The sequence below is a fragment of the Gavia stellata genome, chromosome 8 (assembly GCF_030936135.1).
Source record: "Gavia stellata isolate bGavSte3 chromosome 8, bGavSte3.hap2, whole genome shotgun sequence".
In the NCBI taxonomy this organism is placed as follows: domain Eukaryota; kingdom Metazoa; phylum Chordata; class Aves; order Gaviiformes; family Gaviidae; genus Gavia; species Gavia stellata.
The window spans coordinates 7,085,084-7,106,501 of NC_082601.1; the positions used below are offsets into that span (position 1 = coordinate 7,085,084).

Sequence of the window (21,418 nt, forward strand, 5' to 3'; positions counted from 1 at the left end):
ATAATATTTTAGTTAAACCAAGATTCAGCTAGATTGGCACCGTGAAATATTTTTTTTTTTTATCAGAAGCATTCAACTAAAAGGAGGAAAAGCTTTATTTATTTGCCCAGTTTCCATACAAAAGACTATTAGAATTCATTTTAGAAGGAAAATAGGTGCTTTTTTTAATCAGTGCTAATTGAATCCATTTCACTGAATAACAAAGAAAACTTTTGTATGATGACAAGGTAAACATCTCAGAAGAAAAATTACTTCAGGAAGACTAAGGATAAAAACATAGCCTTCTAAAAAAAGAAATAATGAAGTTTAATATTCTTTACTTAAGAGTTGAAGCTCAGTTCAAAAATTTGGACTTGCACAAATAATTTTGATTACCACAGTGGTAACCAGTCACATTTACCGTGGAGGTTACTGAAACTGCCTGACAAGGTGTACGTTATGCCACTGTTGGTATAAGCCCCACAAGGAACTTTAAGCTGAATCACTGCAGTGTAACTTAAACAGAGATGTATGTTTTAAGCAAACATGTTTTAAGGGATGTATGTTTTAAGCAAACATGGAGAATTTTGCATGTACCTACACACCAAACAGCGATGTGCTACACCGAGACACCCAAGACAGGCCTGTGATGACAGCTCTGTATCCTTATTTGTTACCCAAGCCATCTTAGGAAGAACTGCAATGGTCAACTGTGCCACATTCTTGCTGTAGCCCAAATAACACAAGACAGGTAACTGCGTTTGTGCAAATGACCTGCATCACTTTTTGTAAAGTAACTTACCTTGACATCATTGTTTTCCAGAGTTCAGTGCATCCAAAGTCAAATACATAGAGCAGTATATCAACAGTCCTACATATCTTTGCAAAATGTCTATAAACATATTAAACCCCATGAACTACCCATATAGATTATTCTTACATACCACTTCTCCCGTAACAAATGCAACCAACATTCCTGTTGTTTGTGGTCATTATAAGCCTGTACTCCTTGACAGGAAAAACAAAAGACAACAGTTTTCAATGGTAGGTGTAAAAAGAAACCAAATCCCTCAGAAACCATGAAGCCCATCTTCATTACCACAGGATCAACTCTTCTTCCCACTGAGTATCAGTTCTGACAGTCTGTGTAGAGGCAGTCATTTCTCAGGTAGGCAAGTTATAAGCTGTTTGGAGCTCTAAGTTATTTGAAAGTGTCAGAATGGAAAAATAACTAAGTTAGTGGAGATCAGAGCAAGACTGCAATATGATCCTCCCCAAAAAGGTTTCCACAAGTACAGCAGTATATTTTACACTAGACTGATTGACAGTGCTGGCAAAATACCTTTCTCAAAGGAGAGAAGCAAGGGTAGCCATTGTGAACATATATAGGGAAAAAAAACCAAATACAAGCCACACAGACACATTCTGTATAAGTAACAACTTTATTGTAACTTGATGTGCTGAAACGCAAAAATATTTTCAGCAACAAGGTACAAAAAGTATTTCACCATTAACATCAGCTGATAAAAAAAGGCTGGATGGTTTGATACAACTGTTTACATATCTGAATTCTCTTAACCATTTCCACCCCAAAACAGGTCTAAGTCATTCCACTGGTTTAATTTCTAAAATAGGACTCATTGATCTTAAGCCTTCAAAAACCAGGTTACAAATACAGTGAAGTTCCTTGCAAAACACTTGAAATAGTGAATTCCCTTTACAAACATAGTCCATTTACTGTAAGCAGAAGCCAAGTTATGAGACTACGTCAGTGTCTTGCTAGCTAAGGAGCTAAGCTCTGCACTAAATACGCTATCAACACCAGACAAAGAGGACAGTTAACATTCCATTTGTCAATTACAAAAAAATAAATCAGTTTAAGCTTAGGAATTTTAACCAACCGTAAAATTCAACAAAACTCAACAATATTTCAGGTAGCAATACCTCACAAATGCAATTCACTGTCTTCTATGAAACACAGTTTCAAATACTGCACATCATTTCATTCTCCAAGGGAGAAACCTTTCCGTGAGGATTTAAAAGGAACATAATCTCCATGTAGGTCTTCTACTGACCTTCTGTGCAAAGGTGAATTTTATATTAAATACTCAATGTTTAGAAAAACATCAGAACTAGAGTAACTTGTAAAACTAACTTTGTGTCCATGATTATCACATTTTGACATACACTTATTTTGTAACAGCAAATATTTTCACATTTTCACAAAAATATACCATTACTCAACTTATACCGCTTTTTTTTGTGTTGTTTCTACCTCAGTGAAACTGAATTTAGGAAGCAAGAATCAACATGCAACAGAGCTCAAATGCGTAACCTGTAACAATTTCGAATGTATTGATACACGTATCAAATAGCATTCTCCTTCACCTTTAAAAATACCTTTTAAAAAGATCTTGTATGGTGTTAAATCTTCCCTTCATTACAACAGTTTCATAAAAAAGGCACAATGTGTTCATACTTCTGCATGCAGTAAATGGACTAGGAAATAAGGATTATTTATTGAAGCATCTTCCACCCAACGCATCTCCTTAGGAGAGGTTCAAATGGAAAAAAATTATATATAATACATAATAGCATTTTAACAGCAAATCGAGTCCTTATTTTTAGAAAGTCATTCTTGACAAAAAACACCGCACAGTCATACACACACGCGCACGCACACACAGGACACATGCAGGGTTCTCCCCAGAAAAGTATGGAAGCGATGGTTCACATATATCTGAGGGAGTAGTGTTGGCAAGCCAAAACATGGCACCTTCATACATTATATTCCTAATCTGTATATAAAACTAAGAAAAAATCCTTAAGATTTCAGCCTGAAAAAACTGTCCATTGTATTAGATAGTTTTATATCTGCTGCACTTAGAACTGACGACTGAGGTTTTGAAGGGCAAGCTCTTGAGACGTGGGGAATAAAAACAAGCTACTGAATCCAAAAGAGAAGGTTGTAATTACCAGCTATCCTGTTCCAGTGAGAACACTGCATGTAGTTAATTAAAGAATAGGAGAGGTGAATAATTAGTGCACTCACTTAAGAATACAGCAACTGTTTTACCTTTTTCTTAAGAGCTGACAAAACTTGAAAACATACATAATAAATAAAATCAAATCTAAACATATCAATTATCACGGGGGTTTTTTTTCCTGTTAGTGTAATGTACGGTATACACTGCCTGACTTGAAAAGTGGACACTCTATGAAGTAGATAATATTACAGCACAGTGTCTGACATTTTTTGGTACAAAGTGTATTAAGCTTCTAAAAAAAAAGTCTTCATAAAAGTCCTTAAGCTTTCCATTAGATTACTGTATGTTGTTACTTTAGAACAAGCTGAACTGGACAATCATTACAGCATTAAATATTCAAGTCACTTTGTTAGAGCTGCAAGTTTTACCAGTGATGAGTACGAGGATATATAGTCCCAACGCATTACACAGTGCAGCCAAAACATCTCTATTTTGGAGGGAACAATTACCTTTACGTCTTATTGTGAAGAATGCTTACAAGTCCTTATTTTAGATAAATATTTTAAAAATTGATAAAAGGATAAATCTCTAAATATAGAATTTGATGCCTTACGTACAGTTTCTGATTTTACATTTTATCCATCATAAAGATTTAGTTAGAAGGTAAGAAAATGCATGTTTAGAGGTTATTTTATTCTTCAAAATTGGACTGGGCATTTTTTCCAATTTACCTTTGCTAATGATTTACTAGATGCCGAAGTATAAAACTATATACTCTTTCTCTAAAAATTTCATTCAGAGTAATTCAGATGAATCTTAATGAAGTGAGGATGGAGATAGATTTTAAGACAGTAAACAATCTGAAATTCTTCTTCTCTCCTCCCTGCATAAATTTTAATAGGCAAATAAAACCCTTATGCAAATATGTTTATAAATTAGGTGAGATCTCCTCCCATTCCCCACTGCTAAACCCAAGTCTTCCCAAAAAAGAAATATAGCATATTATCACTATTACAGTAAACTCAATGCAGTAACTCAGGAAACATTTAGAGTGTGCACTACTGCAGACTTTTCCTCCCAATTGTAAACAAAGCTATCAAACACTGAGGATGTTGATATTAAAGCTAAGGTTCATATAATAAAGAACTGGCCCATGACAAGCAGTTTACAAATGTTTCATCCTTTTCACATTATGCAGAATTTCAATACCATCCACAATGCTAGTACAATAACTGAAATGCAAGACTGAGCAAGTCTCTGCTTGCAAATACCATCTGACATTTCAGGGAAATATTCCTCTTGATGTGCACATAACCTCCTTAGGTGTAAATGAAAGCTGTGCACCTAAGTAAAGATGGGAAAAATCCCTTCACAATTTTACCATTCACATGCCTTTTTCAAATGAGCGAAAATATTCTGTTACTTAAATATGAAAGCTTGCAATAGCCACCTTCAACTGAGTCTTAAAAAGACATGCCTTTCTTTTCTAACAAAACTAAATCCCATGTGGCTGTGGGCATCTTAAAATGTATCTAAAAAGTTAAGCCACAATTACCGGTACCTCATTAATTCATCAAAAGCAAAATATATATGTACCACACAACATACAAAAGTTACACATTGAAAGTGCATATTCAGAATCCATTTGGCCCATTTCTTCAATTTACATTTGGTCATTCTATGCATCCTTTACTTTTCTATGTAACCATACATGTGGGATATATTTTTTCCATATACAATACTATTCTGTTTTCACATTGAACTCTTTACCTCTTGTTCAGTTCTGCATTAAATGTAAACTAATGATGGACTGTAAAGAAACACAAGCAAGAGGTTTATTCTGTGTTTCTTTTTACCATTTGGACAGCCTTGACACACACACAATAAGCATTACAAACTGTAATGAAAATACATTTTTGGGCCAAACCATTGCATATTTGCCCCCACAATGAAAAATAAATTATGTTCAAAGCAGTATATTGCCATAAATAGCCTGTAGGCATTCTCTGAAGGTAAACAGGCTCTCCCTGTATTAGCACTTGTCTAGGGTACATTATGTGCCTCTGGTTCAAGTGCTTTTAATGAGAGGCTAGTTAAAACCTTCCAGTTAGCACAGGACCAAACTATAATAATTTTTTTTTCTTCTGAAAATAATGGAAGATCCCTTTCAAAAATTAATCTTCAGTTATCAACTTTACTGCATTATGGAGCTAGTGCAATCCTGCAGAGCCTAGTCAAAAAGACAAGGCACATTAAGAAATAATAATAAAAAAATCAAGATACATTAGACTATATGGACTAGAGAGTCATTGAAGATAATTTAAGGCCTTTCAGTGAATTAGAGTAATCAGTCTAATTTAAAGCTGAGGATTAAACCATAAATTATCCATCTGAAAAGCAAACAATAGGCTTTTTCAGCTTCTGTTCTGTGGACAAGGATAACAAAAACTCTTGTTATGGTTTGTGAAAACACCTCTGGACATGGAGGAGTAGAGTCAATTCAATTTCTCTAAAGTTCATGGAAGATTTCATGACTGTTTTAGCCGTTTGCGTGGAATGCCAAACTGTGGACACTGTGCAGATGCTAGTGCGCGAAAGGCCTCTGCTACTAAGTGAGGGTGGGAGTGGATCATGGACTTCCAGCCTGCTGTTTCCATTATGTCTGTTGCTTGGCTGAAAACAGAAGTATTAAGAACAGTCACACAATTTTACAAAGCAAATGCACAAATGCACAGTGGAGAAGAGCAGGCAAGGCAGAACTACTACAGGAACGCAGTTGAGCATTATGAGACAAACTATGAATGCCAGTAATGGTGCCATTGGAAAGCAGCAGCAAGTTTAATTGAGGTATATTAATATTATCACACGTAGGACATAGGGTACTTATTCTGCTCTACTCAGCACCAGCAACACCTCAGCTAGAGAACTGTGTCCAATACTGGATACAGTGTAAGACACTCGCCTTGAAATTGCTCAGGAAGAACAATAAAAATGGTAAGAGGAAAACTAGAAGAAAATGAGGTCTAGTGTAGAGAAGAAAAGCAAAGGAAGACACGATAATCTCATTACATAGAAGGGCATGCTCAATTTGGGGAGAGAGAAGGATGACAAGATGAATCAGCTGAAACTGCAGCAAAAATGATGTCGTTCATACACTAGAAAAAGCCAAGAAGACAGATTAGCTGGCTGACTACAGAACCCTTCCCTGGGAGCCCATAGTCTGAGTACCAGTAGAGCATACTTGAGAATATTCACTCTTTCTTCAGTACAAGATCATGGACTACATTCAGAATAGCTTTCAATGGCCACTGTCGATTTTTAACTAATAGAGAAGCAACAATCTATTTCGGCAAGTATCACATTGACATCCAGGGGATTAAAAACAATGTATTTACTCAATGTGTATATTTACTTTTGTGAAATAATATAAAACAAAAGCATAAAATTCACTCTGCACATGAAGAATATTGCACTGGTTAGGATGCATGCCACACTGACACAGCATAAATTTGTTATTTGGAACCGACAGCTTATGCATCAATCCCAAGTTTCCATTGCCCTGCATTTTCAAAAGCCTTTAATGAGCACCCTCATACTGTTTCAGGAACACTATCAAGCATAAAGTTAGCAGCTGACCTCTACATTATACAATCTCTCAAAACCCTTTTGTAGATTTCTAATGTAAGCCTTTAATCTTCTACTGCAAGTCAGTAAAGGTAGGTGCCTTGAGAAACAATACCAAAGTTCAGACTCCCTGGTGCCTGGAGCCAGTAAATTAAGCCAGGCCCTCTCACATTATTTCCCTGATTTAGTGTAGATGTTTTAGCTGAAGCAAAGATGACCAGCATCTTTACTAACAATTGTCCAAGACAGAAGTCAGCTCAGTAAGTTCCAAATCACTTGAGACAGAACACATCAACTAGTTTACATTACTATGTATTCTGTATTCTGACTTCATTAGTTTTTCTACTGGTATTTTACTATTTCCCTTCTACTACCCCCTTCCTTTTTGACATCAGGCTCAATCGTTAGGCCTGTGAAGACTTTTTTTTAAAAGGAGAAACACTCTAATGTTAAAGTAACAGGTACAACACAGCTTTTAACTTCTCTGGAGATTCTGACAGTAAGTGCTCTGCTGTCCTTTAACTGTTTCAGCCTACCACTGGCTATTCTGAAACTGGCTGTCTTCTATTCCATGATTTGCTTGAGCTGTTCCAAGTATATGCTGCAATCAGTCCTACAGTTTGAGCCACATATTCTCAACCTATTTCCAGTGTAGGCATGAGCACTTAGTCAGCCAGATCACAGAGACCTGACTGACTAGTTGTGTGGCCTTGAGAGTACTAGTGCTGGCATGTGGGAATGTGCACAAACATGTCGCTGAAGGGAAAAAGAGCAACGGCCTTCCTTTCTTTGGAAATACTGCAGGCTCAGGCAACACTGCAGGCTCAGATTGACCTAAACAAGTCTTGAAACCACACTGGGGTTGCCACTCCTCCAGGCACGAACCTGGTTAGTCAAGAGAATGGTTTCCTTTCTCTTGTGGTGGGTGCTGCCACCATCTCACAGCACTGATAAGTCCGTAGGAGAGTAATGAAAACCAGCTGTTGTTAGGATCTCACACTACAGAGCAGTTAACTCTCCCTGTCATTTAAAGGGGAAGTAACAATCATAACTAGGGTAGCATCTGCTGAATCCTACTTTACTTACAGTCAGTGACTGGCCTCAGTAGTGTGGAAATGAAGCAACAGTTCTTAAGATCTGCAGTCTACTTAGCAGTGTTTGTACAGAACATCGTGAGGCAGGGAAACTTACTTGCTATTCCAGTTTTTCCCATCTTTACACCCAAGTTGTCTAAGAACACTGCACCTGTAAGAAAGAACTGTGCTAATATTGAAAAGGTACACAAAGCATAAATACAAATATATTTAGAGTCTCATAAACATTACTTGCCTGTTAATAAAGTCTATTGCTTGTGCTTTTAACTGTTCAGCGCTGTGCAAATCTGCGAGGATAAGAATGTCAGCAACATTTTCTACCGAGAGGTTACTACAGAGTGCTTCCTCACACATGACCTTCAGCCGTTCCAGTGCATACTGAAAAAAGAAAAAACTACACTAATCATTCTTCAAACTCATTCTTTCTACCGTTATCTCTACAGTTTTTAAGACAGTTGCAGTCACGAAAATGCTTGATGCCTCCCAAGCTTAAGATCAAACCGCTTCCAAACAGGTAATTCAAAATTCAATATGCTGCATTGAAGAGTCCTCAAATGGCAAGACATGCATTAGGGTTGACACAAACTGATCAAATGCTTTACTGGGAGCACTTTTATTAAAACAACAAAAATAACTCATTTGAAGTTTTTGTTCTCCTTCAGTTTGGTAAGGGAGGAAGAGCAAGGAACAGACATGGGCTCTTTATCAAAATCACCATTAGACAGGTTTACATCTCGATGCGAGGGGCAAGAAATTATACAATGGAAAGTTTCATGAAACAGTCCAAGAGAAAATACATTAGCCTGTTTGAAACTAGCTTGTTCCAAGTTTATCCCCACTCAAATCTTTGAATTTCTTAATTTCTTCCATACCTTTGACACAGCATTACATTCCCATATTACATTTTGCATGAATAATCTGTGCTTCTTTTTTGAAGGATATCATAGTCTGAACAGGTTTCGTTCAGCTGTATATGTTTCTACTGAGATCTTACCCATCCCATTTAGTTTAGCACCCTCCAGATACAGTTTCAAGTCTGAAAAGAATTTTAGATGTATAAGTGGCATATATTCAAGTTGCCACTCATACATTTATATTAGCAACTGTTCTATGCAACGAAAAAATGCCATTGAAGAAAAGTCAAATTACTGGGTTAACTTCTATGTTTCCAGACCTATGCAATTTTACTTCCATTTTATTACTATACTACTTCTCAGGATACCTCTATTTAGAGTAAATAAATATCAGTTATAACAAATCTGTACTTACCAGGTAATACTGCAGTATAATGCTTTTGGTAATATGCAGAACACTCATTTTTAGATTGTTTCACATTCAGAAGTAAGAGCAGAAAGTTTCTAGCTGTTTAAGTCTTACAAAAAGCTATAAGAACCTCCTAGCTCACCATTCATATTTCCTGCTATTGCAGACAATCATACAACTGTACTTTATAACATTCTCTACATCTATTATGCCCTAAATAAAAGCCAGCATTCATAAAATAACACCATTTCACCTTCCCCCTTGGGTATACTGAAACTTGACAAAACACAATCAGTTTTGGAAGATGAGCTGCTGGCAATGAGAGGTGAAAAGAATAAGAGTGGTAAGTCACCAAAGCCAGGGCAGTGCCAGGTCAAGAGATCTTGGAAAAATAGATCACATTAAGTTGACAGAAAAAAAATTATAATTGTTGTTTTGAAATTAACTACTGGGATGACTTATATTATCCTGTATGACTTATATTAGGATTGATTATGACAACAGGCAGTTTTCACCACTAATGTTTTATGGATATGATTGCACAACCAATTCAAAAATTGCCAAGGTAGTTTAAGAAATTGCCATACTCTCAGCTGAGAGTGAAAAAGTTTCAGGTTACACAAAATAAAGTATCTTCTGGATTCTAAACTACTTATGCCTCCTCAGGGAAAGACAACTGTGTGTCCCCTGAGGATAGCTAACTAAAATTTCAACTCAAGCTGTAAAGCAGTGAAGAAAACACAAGGTATTGGGCCAAGTTTTTTGAAAATTAGAACACTGTAAATTATGATATGAAAGGGAATAATCTCAGCTTAATTGCTGTAATGTTATAAGTCCCCTCATCTCACAAATCATAGTAGGAAAAGTATCACAGAGCGACAATTTAAAGAGAATACAAGATCCCAATACAGAAGAGATGAATGATTAGAACTATTATGTTTGTAGGGAAGACAAAAAAATGAAAGTTCTTAAGTAGCAGTACTTTAGGGAGCACAGTTAGTTCAAACACTTGTATAAATCTTCTTCAAGAATACGAAGATTAGGATACATTTTATTCAAGACTGGTTTTCCAAATAATATTAATGGTCCCCAATTTATAAAAAATTTGCATAGTAAATACAATTAATACGTGAAACACTTCTTGTCAAGAAAGATTTATCAGCCTTCTACTCTTAAAAAAAATAACTATTCTTTCCCATTTTTACTTCTGATGAGACTGGTTTCTCATATTTTTTTAAAAAAAAAAATCAATATATATATATCAATCTGAAAAAAGGTATTTTTTTTTAGAAGAACATTCCACAAGCAAACATCAGATTTGAAAACTTAGGAGTCAATTACTTACTTTGTCTGCAGCTGCCAACAAGTTGTCGGCCATTTTTTCAAGGTTTGGTGCTTTTCCTGTGTAAATGAATCTCATCATTTCTTTAAAAACTTCAGGGTCTACATCATTTATTTCTACACGATTCTGGTAAAGAAGAATCAATAAAAGCCTCTGGAATTTAGCTACAACTTTAAAGTGAACATATAAAATATCATCTACATGCATGCTACAAGTTTTCATTTGCCATTCATCATACAAAAACCTTATAAATTTAAGTTAACAATCAATAATATTAAGCAGAAAGTAATCAAAACGAGTAGCTCTTAAAGTCAGGTAGAAATCAGTTGGAAAAAGCTTAGGCAATAAAGAGTAATTGCAACTTTTTTTCTAGAAATGTCTAACTCTGGACTCTTTGCACAGGCTATACATAAAAATAAAGGCACAGTGTCAGGAATATTTAAAAGTGCTGTAGGGTTGAAAACTCAGCAATGATGCACTTGGAATATTAGAAGTCGGAGCAGCAGACAGAACAAAGTGAGCAATTTTTGGCTCAACTTAAATTGAGTCAACACAGCTTACATTTTGTTCTCAGAATCCAAAAAGCAAACAAAGAAAATCTAACTGACATCATGTAGCTAAAGGCCTTCCTCAGATCTGTGGTATTGCATGCTTGACCCCATCCTCTAACAGTATCCCCGATAAACAACCAATGAAGTAGGAAATGATGTCAAAGATGTAGAAGCAAGCACCAGACTTTTGAATGGGGTACAAAAATCACAGGTAATCAGCACATGAGATGTACATGTTCTGGTTTCCTACCCACTGAACGACATACAGTATTTAGAAGTTTTAGAAGTAGGGCTGCGCTGGAGATTTATGGCTAACGTGAAGGCGAAGGCCCCCAACATGGCACATTACTGAAGCTGGGACTTATCTGGGTTTCTTTCAGTCCAGAAATCCCAATGAAATGCTTCTAATATTCCAATTCTGCTTGTGAGTTTCCAGATTGGAGAAGTACAGGGAAGAAAAATGCCACGTTTGTGAAACTCAACTGTATTACAGCACTGTATTCATCTGATGTATTTGTTCACACAAGTGGCACCATTGCATCCTCCAAGACTACGTGATGATCATCTATTACAATCCTTTAGCAAGCTGATCAGTTCCTTGCCTTTTCATGGATTCTGCCTATAACCAACCCATTTTAGATATTCTTCTTCATGAAACACACAAACAGCTCCTCGCTGTGGGAGGTATCAAGTGCATAAAAGCAGAAGCAGCTCTCTGTGCTGATTAAGTAACTATCCATCCAAAACACTTATACAGGTCAAGTGCCTGCATAAACTGTGAATGAAAAGGAGTGCTTCACTGCCTCAGGGCTTAATTTGAGTCATAATTCACCTGTTGTTTCTTTGCGTCCTAGCTACCGTACAAAATATTTTAGTACACCATAGCAAAACCGTAGTCAAATCAATCAGCTTATGTGAAGGTATAAACTAAAGCAAAAAGGGGCAGAGATTACTAGGTCAATTGCCTGAGTAGCTAAATGTTAAAAAACTGATCTAGGGCAGACACAAGTACTTGAAAAAACAAATCCTCTAGAACCTTTCCACAATTGGCCGTATCTGCCCTTTCTACACAAAGAAACTTCTGCAGAACTCACCAGGAAAGTGTTCAGGAGTAGTACCTCCTCCACTCATGCACCATCATGCAGTACTCATCTTCCTCAATTTGCAACACTTCACGTTTTCTGCAACTTTTCCCTTTTTCACAAGGTACAAATACTTACATGTAAAGTTTTCAGTAAGGCTTACCTTTTTGCTTTCCTCCATTTCATGTTCAAACATTGCATTAAAAACTGGAGATCGTGCTGTAGCAAGAAAAGTAAATATTAAATATAATGAATTTTTACATTTTTAGCAATTTTAATTACAAAATAATAGCAATACAAAAGTAGAAAGTACCTGCAAGGACAGATTTATGAGCTTTGAATTCTTGTCCTCCTACATAAAAACTGCAATCTGTAAATCTTGTTGTTTCCCAGAGATTCCCTAAATCTTCTGCTAGTCGACATTCAGGTACCTTCAAAGTGTTTGTATTAGACTGTCCTGATATATTTACTGAGTCTTGGACCACGCTTACCTAACAGAAAATCACAGCAAGACAACTCTTTCATAACTGAACGCCAATAATAATTAAATTACAGTACCTATTGCTAGAATGTCAGCAATTCCAAAGCAAAGCAAAACCCAGTGGTGTTTCTGGCATTAGGCTGGCACCATAAACCAATGCTTTACAGCTTACTTTTAAGTAACATAAAACAAATAGGGCTTTACTTACAGACTCTAATGTTGTATATTTATCCAACCAAAACAAAAAGAAAGAGCACAATACCACATGCCCCCTGACAAATGCCAGAGTAAGTCAAGGACAGATACGGTTCTTGGGATACCAGTGGGATCAACAAAAAAGTTAATGCTATTTCAGAGATAAATTAACAGTTCACTCTTCACATTTAACTAAAATATATACAATATAAAATTCTAAACAGATCATCAGGATCACAAGGTCACATAAAAGTTTAAGAATGATTCATAGAAATTTTGAATAGTATGATATTCCTAATTTTAATTACAGTTCGTACTTCGTTTGCATTATCACATTGTAGGTTAAGTGCAAGTAACATAGCTCCTTCATTATTTCATTTTACTGTGTCCAGCTGAGGCAGGAATCACAAGTGACTGTCTTCCAAACAAGATTAAAAGCCATTATTTTAGAAATATAAGTCAATGAAATATAAGACATAGTAGGTAAGTAACTTCAGTAATGAAATACATGCTCACAGGATGTAATTTTTGTACAGAACTAGTTAAGAAAACTATGAGGTATGTGTATCTGACAGGAATGTATTACCATTATTCCCCATGTTTAAGTCTTTCACATAAGAAGTAAACAGGACAGTAGCATTCTTACTTGTTTTTTTCAGATACCTTTACATACTAAGTCCTTTTAATGAGTATGTTGGGGAAGCAGAAGAGCTCAGCAGGTTTTACTTCCATTGTCTGAGAGCACACGCCTGAGAATAAAACCATCGTAAAGAAGAAAAGAGCCATACTACAAGATCTTGATCACTGCATCTCCCAAATACAGAAAATTAGGATTATATATTAAAAGAAAATGCTGATACTGTTAAGATCAGTGCTTTGTTTGATTTCCAGAGGCACAGCATCTGGAATAAATCTGGCATAAAGCAAAAATAGCACAGCTAAGCTTCACAGAAAGTCAGAGCACTGTAAACTAAACTCCAGATCAGAAGAGGAGGATGATCCAACTAAGACAGCAGCTTGGGGATTTGAATCATTGCCTAATTCCGTGTTTCATCCCATACCCCCTTTGTGATTATAAGAAATTCCTTTATATTCTTCCACCTTTTAAAAAGGAAAAAAATACCCCAAAGCACTGTGAAATTCTACTTCCACAGTAAGACTAAACATTTATAACATTGAAAGTTCTATAGAGCTATTGTGTACTCTATTTCACAGTTGTCATACACACAGTGATTTCAGGAGGTATGTATACACACAAACAAGGTTTTAGCTTAGCAAAGCTAGTATTCTTTTGTCACAGGAGAGTTCTGCTTCTCCAGAGACTGGACTCAAAGTTCATGATCCGAGTTGTCCGCACAGCATCCTCTTGTTAGCTATAGACAGTGCCTAGGAAGGTCATCTACACGTTCTTTATGTGTACTTAAACTGATCTCTGATGTTCCAAGCTTCTGCTATTTTAGAATGGTTTCTAATATATATTGATAGTTGTGCAACACAACAATTTGGTATGACCCATCCTTTTAAGATATAACCTGAGCCAAATTTTAATTTAAATCTCCTACATCTGAATGGCCGGGCAGGTATTGTCTATAGGTTGTAACAACTTTTAAGGATCCTGAATACAAACACTTGTAGGGCTCTGATATTTCATCTCTCACTTGTCCAGATGGTATGCTTAAAATCAAGTGCATTCTTTTCTTTTTAATTTATTTGAATCAAGCTGAAATCCAATCAAGTCAATCCCACATAACTACTGAAAACTCACCTGAGGCTAAAAGTGACCATTTTATGATTGTCTCAACACCCGATACCAAATACTTCAGCCACCTTAGAGTTGTGTTTATAAAAATCACTCGCAAGAGTGAAGGTATTTCTTCACTAAACTGCAGGATGATGAGGAGATGCTAGCACTAACGGCGAACAACCTCTGTGAACGAGTAGTGGCAATCTAGCTGGGATTGCTGGATACTCCACAAGGTCTGATTTACTTTACTTCTTAGGAAGCTATCCAACATACAGCTTTTGCACCATACTTCAGGGGCACAGGTCCTCTTTGCATTGCATACCCTCATGCGTAAGGGTATATAAAAATGTATAAAATAGGACTTGTTCAAGTACTGTGTATGATGACAGTTAACATGGATAATGTGTATCATTTTCTTGGTTTTGAATCTGTAGTGATCTAATAGTAAAGACGATGTAAGTGATACCCTAGACTACTCTCTCAACCTAAGCTAGACAAGAGACCTGTGAAAGCACTTGCTAGGAAAAACAACCCTGCAGAGAATTTACTATTCTATTAGCAAATGACAATACTTGCACGGCTTCAGTAATTTCAGATTATATGGAAAGTGGGAACTGAGCGAAACAGAGATCAGTTTGCCTAAAAAAATACAGTTATGAAGTTGTATTTAATCAATACATCACTTGTTGGTGGCAACACCAGACTTTGTAAAGTATTTAGCTTAACAGCCTTCAGTTTCCAATCTAAGGACATATCCAACTGATCTTAAGAACATTCGGCAACACGGAAGAAATCTCTTTGCTACCAAGGAAGACCAAATAATCCTTCTGCATCCCAAGAGGGAGGAAAGAGCCAACCAGCACAGCTGGTACTCAAGTGTCCTTTACTAAATACCTGCTGTATCTGGTAAGTTTTATCAAGCCAAGTGAAATATAGTTTTAAGAAGTGGTAAGTCAGTCTTCCAACTAGGATACAAGTAGCAAGGCAAACACAGAAATTAGAAATTACACTTAAGTTTTAAAAGGACAAAAACTTTAGACTTGTCTACAGAAACAGGTCCTTCAAACAACACTTGTTATTTCTAATGACAGCTGAAGAGCTAGAAGAACACATCTGAATAAACAAAGTTTAAGAATATTTGGATTTCCAATTTTTTTGCTTTAGCCTGAAACAAGCCAGAAGTTAATTGTGCACAGTGACCATGCTAAAATAAGTGTTGCACTTCCTTCAGCATTTATAATCAGGGTAGATCAAACACTTCACAAAAGCCACTCACATTAAAATATTGACAAGTTTTGTAGAGAAACACTGTTACATTTAAAGATTAGCATCAAAATTAAATAACAATATTTCTCTCTGGAAAATTCAGTATTTGTTCATTTCCTTTTTTTTTTAAACAACCTTTAGCTCTAAAATTAGACAGTGACCTATTTCCAAAACAATAGACCGTTCTTAAGAGCTGTTCATTTACATCAAAGTATTCATTACCAGGAAAACTTAAAATGACGGAATACTCAAAAGTATCATTACGGAACCATAAAACACTTGTTACATCTGCTTTTATCACCCAAATAACTGTATTCATAACAAATTTATCATGCAGCTAATTTAACTTGTCTAAGTGAAAATAAGATGCACTGTATTTGCAATATCTAGTCTCAGGGGCCACATTTCAATTATTCTTCCTACATAGCATAATGACATATAATTAAATTGTAATCGTGCCAAGACAATTTTACACATTTCCTGTAAATACACAGATCAAAGCAAACTTATTAGCAGTTAGAGCATCTATCATCCTTCTAAGCCACTAATCACTTTATGGCAGCAAAGATAACTGGCCAATGTATATTTAACATACACTGTACTTGCATTGCAACTTTCTCTAGTTTCCATCTTTAACACTGAGTAAGCGTTTTACCAAATTTTAATATGACGATTTAGGTTACCAACATAACTGATATTATAAAAGTGACCCAAACCACACCATTAAGTTATGTTGCTACTTGCACTTGTTCAGAAAACAAAATGTAACAATTACTATAAAAATAAAGTGTTTAATTTACTTGAAAGACCTGTTCATTGGTTAAAGCCATCAATTATGATATTACAAGAATACAGATTCTGACAATTAGTTGATTTTTTTAATAATGCAAACCAGAGTGCAGACATTTCCTTTTGCTTATCCAGTGAAAAACAATCCTGTAATTCCAAATACAACTTCTTTAAATAAAAGTGACCTCATTAAAATACTACTACTACAGACAGCACATATCAGTCACCTTTTGCATAAATAATTCTATAGTAAATTCTAAAGTAATCCTGGCAGATTCATGGAGAAGACCAACAGTTTACAAGTGATCAATTCAGACTTAATTCTACACTTCAGTGTACGGCTATCAAAAACCAAAATACAATGCAGACAAAGCAAGTAAATGTGTACCTTACCATATTTACAGTCTACAGAAGACAACTTTTATAGCATATTACTGTTAAATCAACATAGCCTGCCATTTATTAGAGCAGAAAATATTTTATTTAAAAGTTTACCACTTAAAAAAACTATACCCACCTCACAAAATAATGTAAGCTTGTCATCTGGTAGAAGACCATTAGCTTCATCTAGTAAAAAATCTCTTCGGATAAATTTCTTAAAACCCCAGTCCTTGCCTTGCACAAATCGATATGCTCTTTGGCTTTCTGATAAAAAACAGTATGCACAAATAAAGCAAGTTAAATAAAACTATTAACAAATAGTAAAACCTAAAAATTCTATATTAAGGCTAAGTGTTAATCCAAAAAAGAATCAATTTAACACATTTGGATTATGTGTCACATTTTTAGGAAACCCACAACTGATTAAAACTTTTAAATGTTGTAATAGTCTTATTTTATAAAACACTTGATAGAACTTAGTAGAGCACAATTTTCAATTCAAACCATATCATCTCCTTAGATGTTATCTTAGGCACCATCCAGCAAGAGAGGAGTTTTTCAGTTAATGTTTAAGAATGCCCATGTGTCAAAACAGAAACTGTTCACAGGGACATCCCATTACAATGAATTTGTCATCACAAATGCATTCTGACAACACTTCTGCAGTTGTCATAACAATCTGTTTTGACTTCTTCCTGAAATGAAAAATCTTGTTTCATAGGTTGAAATTATTTTGAAATACAGTAAAAGCATTAAAAAAGCAAAACAGAAATAAAAGCTTTGAAGTAACAAACTATTTCTTTGGTCATAAAAGGATATTATTTATATTTACCTTTTAGTCATAGCTATGAGAGTTATTTTTTTTTAATCCATCAGATTTGCTAATTATATACGTATAGAGAGAGCATTCTTCTACCATGTCAAAAATAAAGACGTCAGGGAAGTGACTTCTCTACACTACAGTTAACTTGGTAACTTTTACTGTTATCAGCAAGAACCAGTGTTAACCCTCTGAAACTAAATGATCAGTAGCAATTCAAGTATACAAAACTATCAAAACAAAGCAGCATAAAAGTATAAATGTATTCTTCCTAATGAAGTTAAAATGTTAGTTCGTTACCTATTTTATACACAGCTTCATCCCTTGAAGCAGCAGTCTATGCATGAATTATCAATTTACAAAGGACATCTACAGTCAGGCATCATTATACTGTATAAATAAAAACAGAGCATCTCCAGAAGCAGATGGTAAATGGCTGGGAAGTCCAAGAAATAGGATTTCTGTTGGTAATTTTCCAAAATTAAAAGATGTTTATATACTTCCTGTAGTGCCAAATACAGGACAGCTACTATTGCAGAAACTGAAGACACATCTACTCATAGGATTTTTTGGTTTTAGCACCTTGTGATTTTTAGCATTTAAAGTACCACTTGGCACAATCTTCAGATTCTCAAAATCCTTCCATCCTACATTGCATGTTCCTCATTTAGGACAGCATTACGAAGAAAGCTCTTATCTCTCATACATTTTCTGGGAAATCAGCACAACTGAGTGCCTCTCTGAAGTGCCCCTAAACTAAAGTACACAGCATGGGGAAGAAGGAGGAATCAGAGGTCTGTGCACAGTTGCAGGGCTACGATCTCCTTGGCCTCAGAGTCATGGCGAGATAGCTCACGCAACTGGAGTGCTGCAGCAGATGGGGACAGGCTCTTTAGGGAGGCCAGGCCAGGAAGGTGAGGCAAGGGAGCTGCCCTTTACATGAGAACCGTAGGCATGTGTAGAGCTCTGCCTTGCGACGGATGATGAGCCAGCTGAGAGTTTATGGATCAGGATTAGAGGGCAGGCCAATGTGAGCAATGTTGTGCTCCGTGTCTGCTACAAACCTACTGATCAGGAAGAAATAGGTGACTGGCGATTGGAGTCCCGGCAGGCAACAAATGAAGAGGCAGCAATGAACCCCTAAGGCAAAAAAGGGCCAGCGGCATCTAGTTAAACACTAGAATGCGTTGTCCAGATAAGTTGTGGAGTCTCCATCCTTGGAGATATTCTAAGCACAACAGGTCCCAAGCAAACTGCTCCAGTTGACCCTACTTGCAGCAGGGGGTTTGGACTACACAACCTCCAGAAGTCCTTTGCAACCTCAACAATTCTGTAATTCTCTGATTATCTCAAAATATTTTTTTGATGCACACACTGCAGCTTCATTTAATTACATACACCAATCCACTACTGGACTGGAAGACCGTCTCAAGCCAAAAAGCCATGATGCACCAAATGTATAGAAGCATAGCTTTGTTCATATAAGCTCCAGAACCAGGAGGCTTGCAGGGACTGAAGCAACCAACTCCATCAGTGGAAGAGGATAAATAGAGTGAAATATATACATTTACTTTGCTTCCAGAAAGTCCAACCACTTAATTTTTAGATTTGAACTCAGTTTTGTGGATTTAAAGGTTACAAGTGGGCCTAGTTACATAAAGAGGAAGTAGCACAAACTTTGAGTACGAGTACTGGAGAGCTATAGATTTTTCCAAGAAATTCAGAACTTGCAACAGAACAGACCCTGCAAGATCTCTTAAGTCCTGGAGTAGGAGGAAGAAAAAGTAGACAGATTCTTCATATACAGGACTAGCAACAGCACAAATTCAGTGCAGACCAGCATCAAATTACACATTTTCATGAGAATTCCAGCTTTCCTAAAAAGGGTTTCCAATGAAGGTTGTGCTTGTAAATTTGAAACCAAGAGCCATACATTTTTCATATCAAGAAGGCAATTAAATCAAATCGCCAATTATTTCAAAGTCTTCTAATTCCTTGAGAACATGGCTCATTTTTAAACAGATTACAGTGTATATCAGATGAAAAAGACCAAAACATTGTAAAGGAGTGTCTAAAGAAAAACAACCATGCATGTTTATCCTAATTAACGATGGAAATCAAACACCTACTTCCACAGTAGCTAGAAACAAGCAAATATACCCCAACTAACAGGAAGCAACAATAATCTGCTAGAAAAGCTAAATGACAAGAATCTGGAGTGACAGCAGTTAGTAATGCGCTGTGATTTATACTGCTCAGGATAGAATTAACATAGCTCAGTGATCAGAAATGTGCAAAACATGAACAAGATTTTTAATTAAGTTTCTAAAAGGATATTAAAAAATGTATTTTAGAGTTTATCTCAATATTAAATCCTGTTCTCAATTCAAAAAAAATTACAATGCTGATTTTCTTTGGGATATTATTAGAAATCCACATGCAATATATCAAGATTCCCTTACCCATTGCTTTTGTTTCTTCTCTTTTAGCATTCAGCAGGGAAAATTTGAATTTTGCTCTGACTTCACTTTTTGGACAACTGACTAAAAGCAAATATAATGACAGGTAGTCTTTGCTTTCATCATCTAATCCCTTTGGATTCACTCTCAGGCACCTGAAAGAAATGCAGAAATTGTATGTTTTTAAATAGTACCCAGAATAAATTCAGAAATATTTTTATAAGATACAATGATACATGCTACTGAAACAAATGTTTCCCTTATGATTATTGAAACTCTGAAATTAGAACCAATCTGTACCTATTGTAAATATTAAAACTCGGACATGAAGTTTTATTTTAATATTTATTTGCAATTTAACTTTGCAACTTTTGCGAGTGGAAAAAGCCACAAAAACCAAAGCAGCTGCTAGAATAAAGACCTTACCACTTCATTTTGTCATTTGGCCCTGATGAAAAGGTAGAACTCTTTAAAACTTCACCCATTTCTTCGCGGCAAAAACTGAAGTTATTAATGGTCCACATGTAGGAAAATTTTACTACTTTAACCTGAACAAAAGATGTAGAAAATGTCAATAAAATTTAACTTTCATATCAAGCATTAACTATGAGAACTAGTCAGACTGTCAGCACAACTGAATGTTTTTAGGTTTTATTTTTTTTTAATTATTATGACTAGAAAACAAAGCCATTGGAATTCATGTAGATTACCTGTGTGTAACACCAGCTTTCAGCCACAGGTCCACTGGACATCTCCCCAGGAGGAGGTGGGGTGGGAACCCTTGACATTGCCACTTATTGCAGGTTTATAGTATCAAGATAGCAATCCAAACTTCAGTAATTCTCCTAAAAAAAGTAATTCATATATTTTGTTCACCCTTTTTAAGTGGGGAAAAAAATATTCCATATTTTGATATCCATATTACTGTGTTTACTAAACGATGCATCTGAAAATTAAACTTGAAAAGAGGACAATAGCTTTGGTATTTAGAGAAGCTAGGTGTCACACATTAATGACCATTTGTACTCAAAATCTGCAGGCTGAATTCTCGTGCAATACTTTATAAAAGCAAGTGCCTATGCATCATACAACAACACTAACAACACTGTTTCAACATCACCTTTGCAAATTACCACCCTTGATCACCCCAGTCATGTTACAACTTTCTTCAGGATCTTCTCCTTTGATTTAGAGAGTAACTAGGGCCCTGTGAGCACTCAGTTATTAGTACCAATGTGTTGTCCGCACAGGCATAATTGAGTCCTGAAAGAGCACCTAGCCACCTGGGAGTAGAATAGGTTCAAACACTCCCAGGTTTCTCAAGGGAGGGTAAGAAACTAAACTTGCATTCTAAGTAGTAT

At 35.9% G+C, this 21,418-nt stretch overlaps 1 protein-coding gene across 2 annotated transcripts; it reads right to left on the reverse strand.

Annotated features, from left to right (window-relative positions):
• Positions 1-5,363: 5,363 nt before the first annotated feature.
• Positions 5,364-20,872, reverse strand: SPOPL (speckle type BTB/POZ protein like). Of its 2 annotated transcripts, XM_009817355.2 has the most exons (10): positions 20,768-20,872; positions 20,484-20,605; positions 20,061-20,212; positions 16,915-17,042; positions 12,236-12,413; positions 12,086-12,141; positions 10,293-10,415; positions 7,920-8,062; positions 7,782-7,835; positions 5,364-5,639 (listed from the first exon to the last, which is right to left on the reverse strand). In XM_009817355.2, exons 1-10 carry the CDS (start codon positions 20,843-20,845, stop codon positions 5,495-5,497), a joined length of 1,179 nt encoding a protein of 392 aa, XP_009815657.1. In that variant the 5' UTR covers positions 20,846-20,872; the 3' UTR covers positions 5,364-5,494. The 2 variants fall into 2 exon arrangements, with proteins under 2 accessions (XP_009815657.1, XP_009815658.1); XM_009817356.2 differs by lacking the exon at positions 7,782-7,835.
• Between the last annotated feature and the right edge of the window lie 546 nt (positions 20,873-21,418).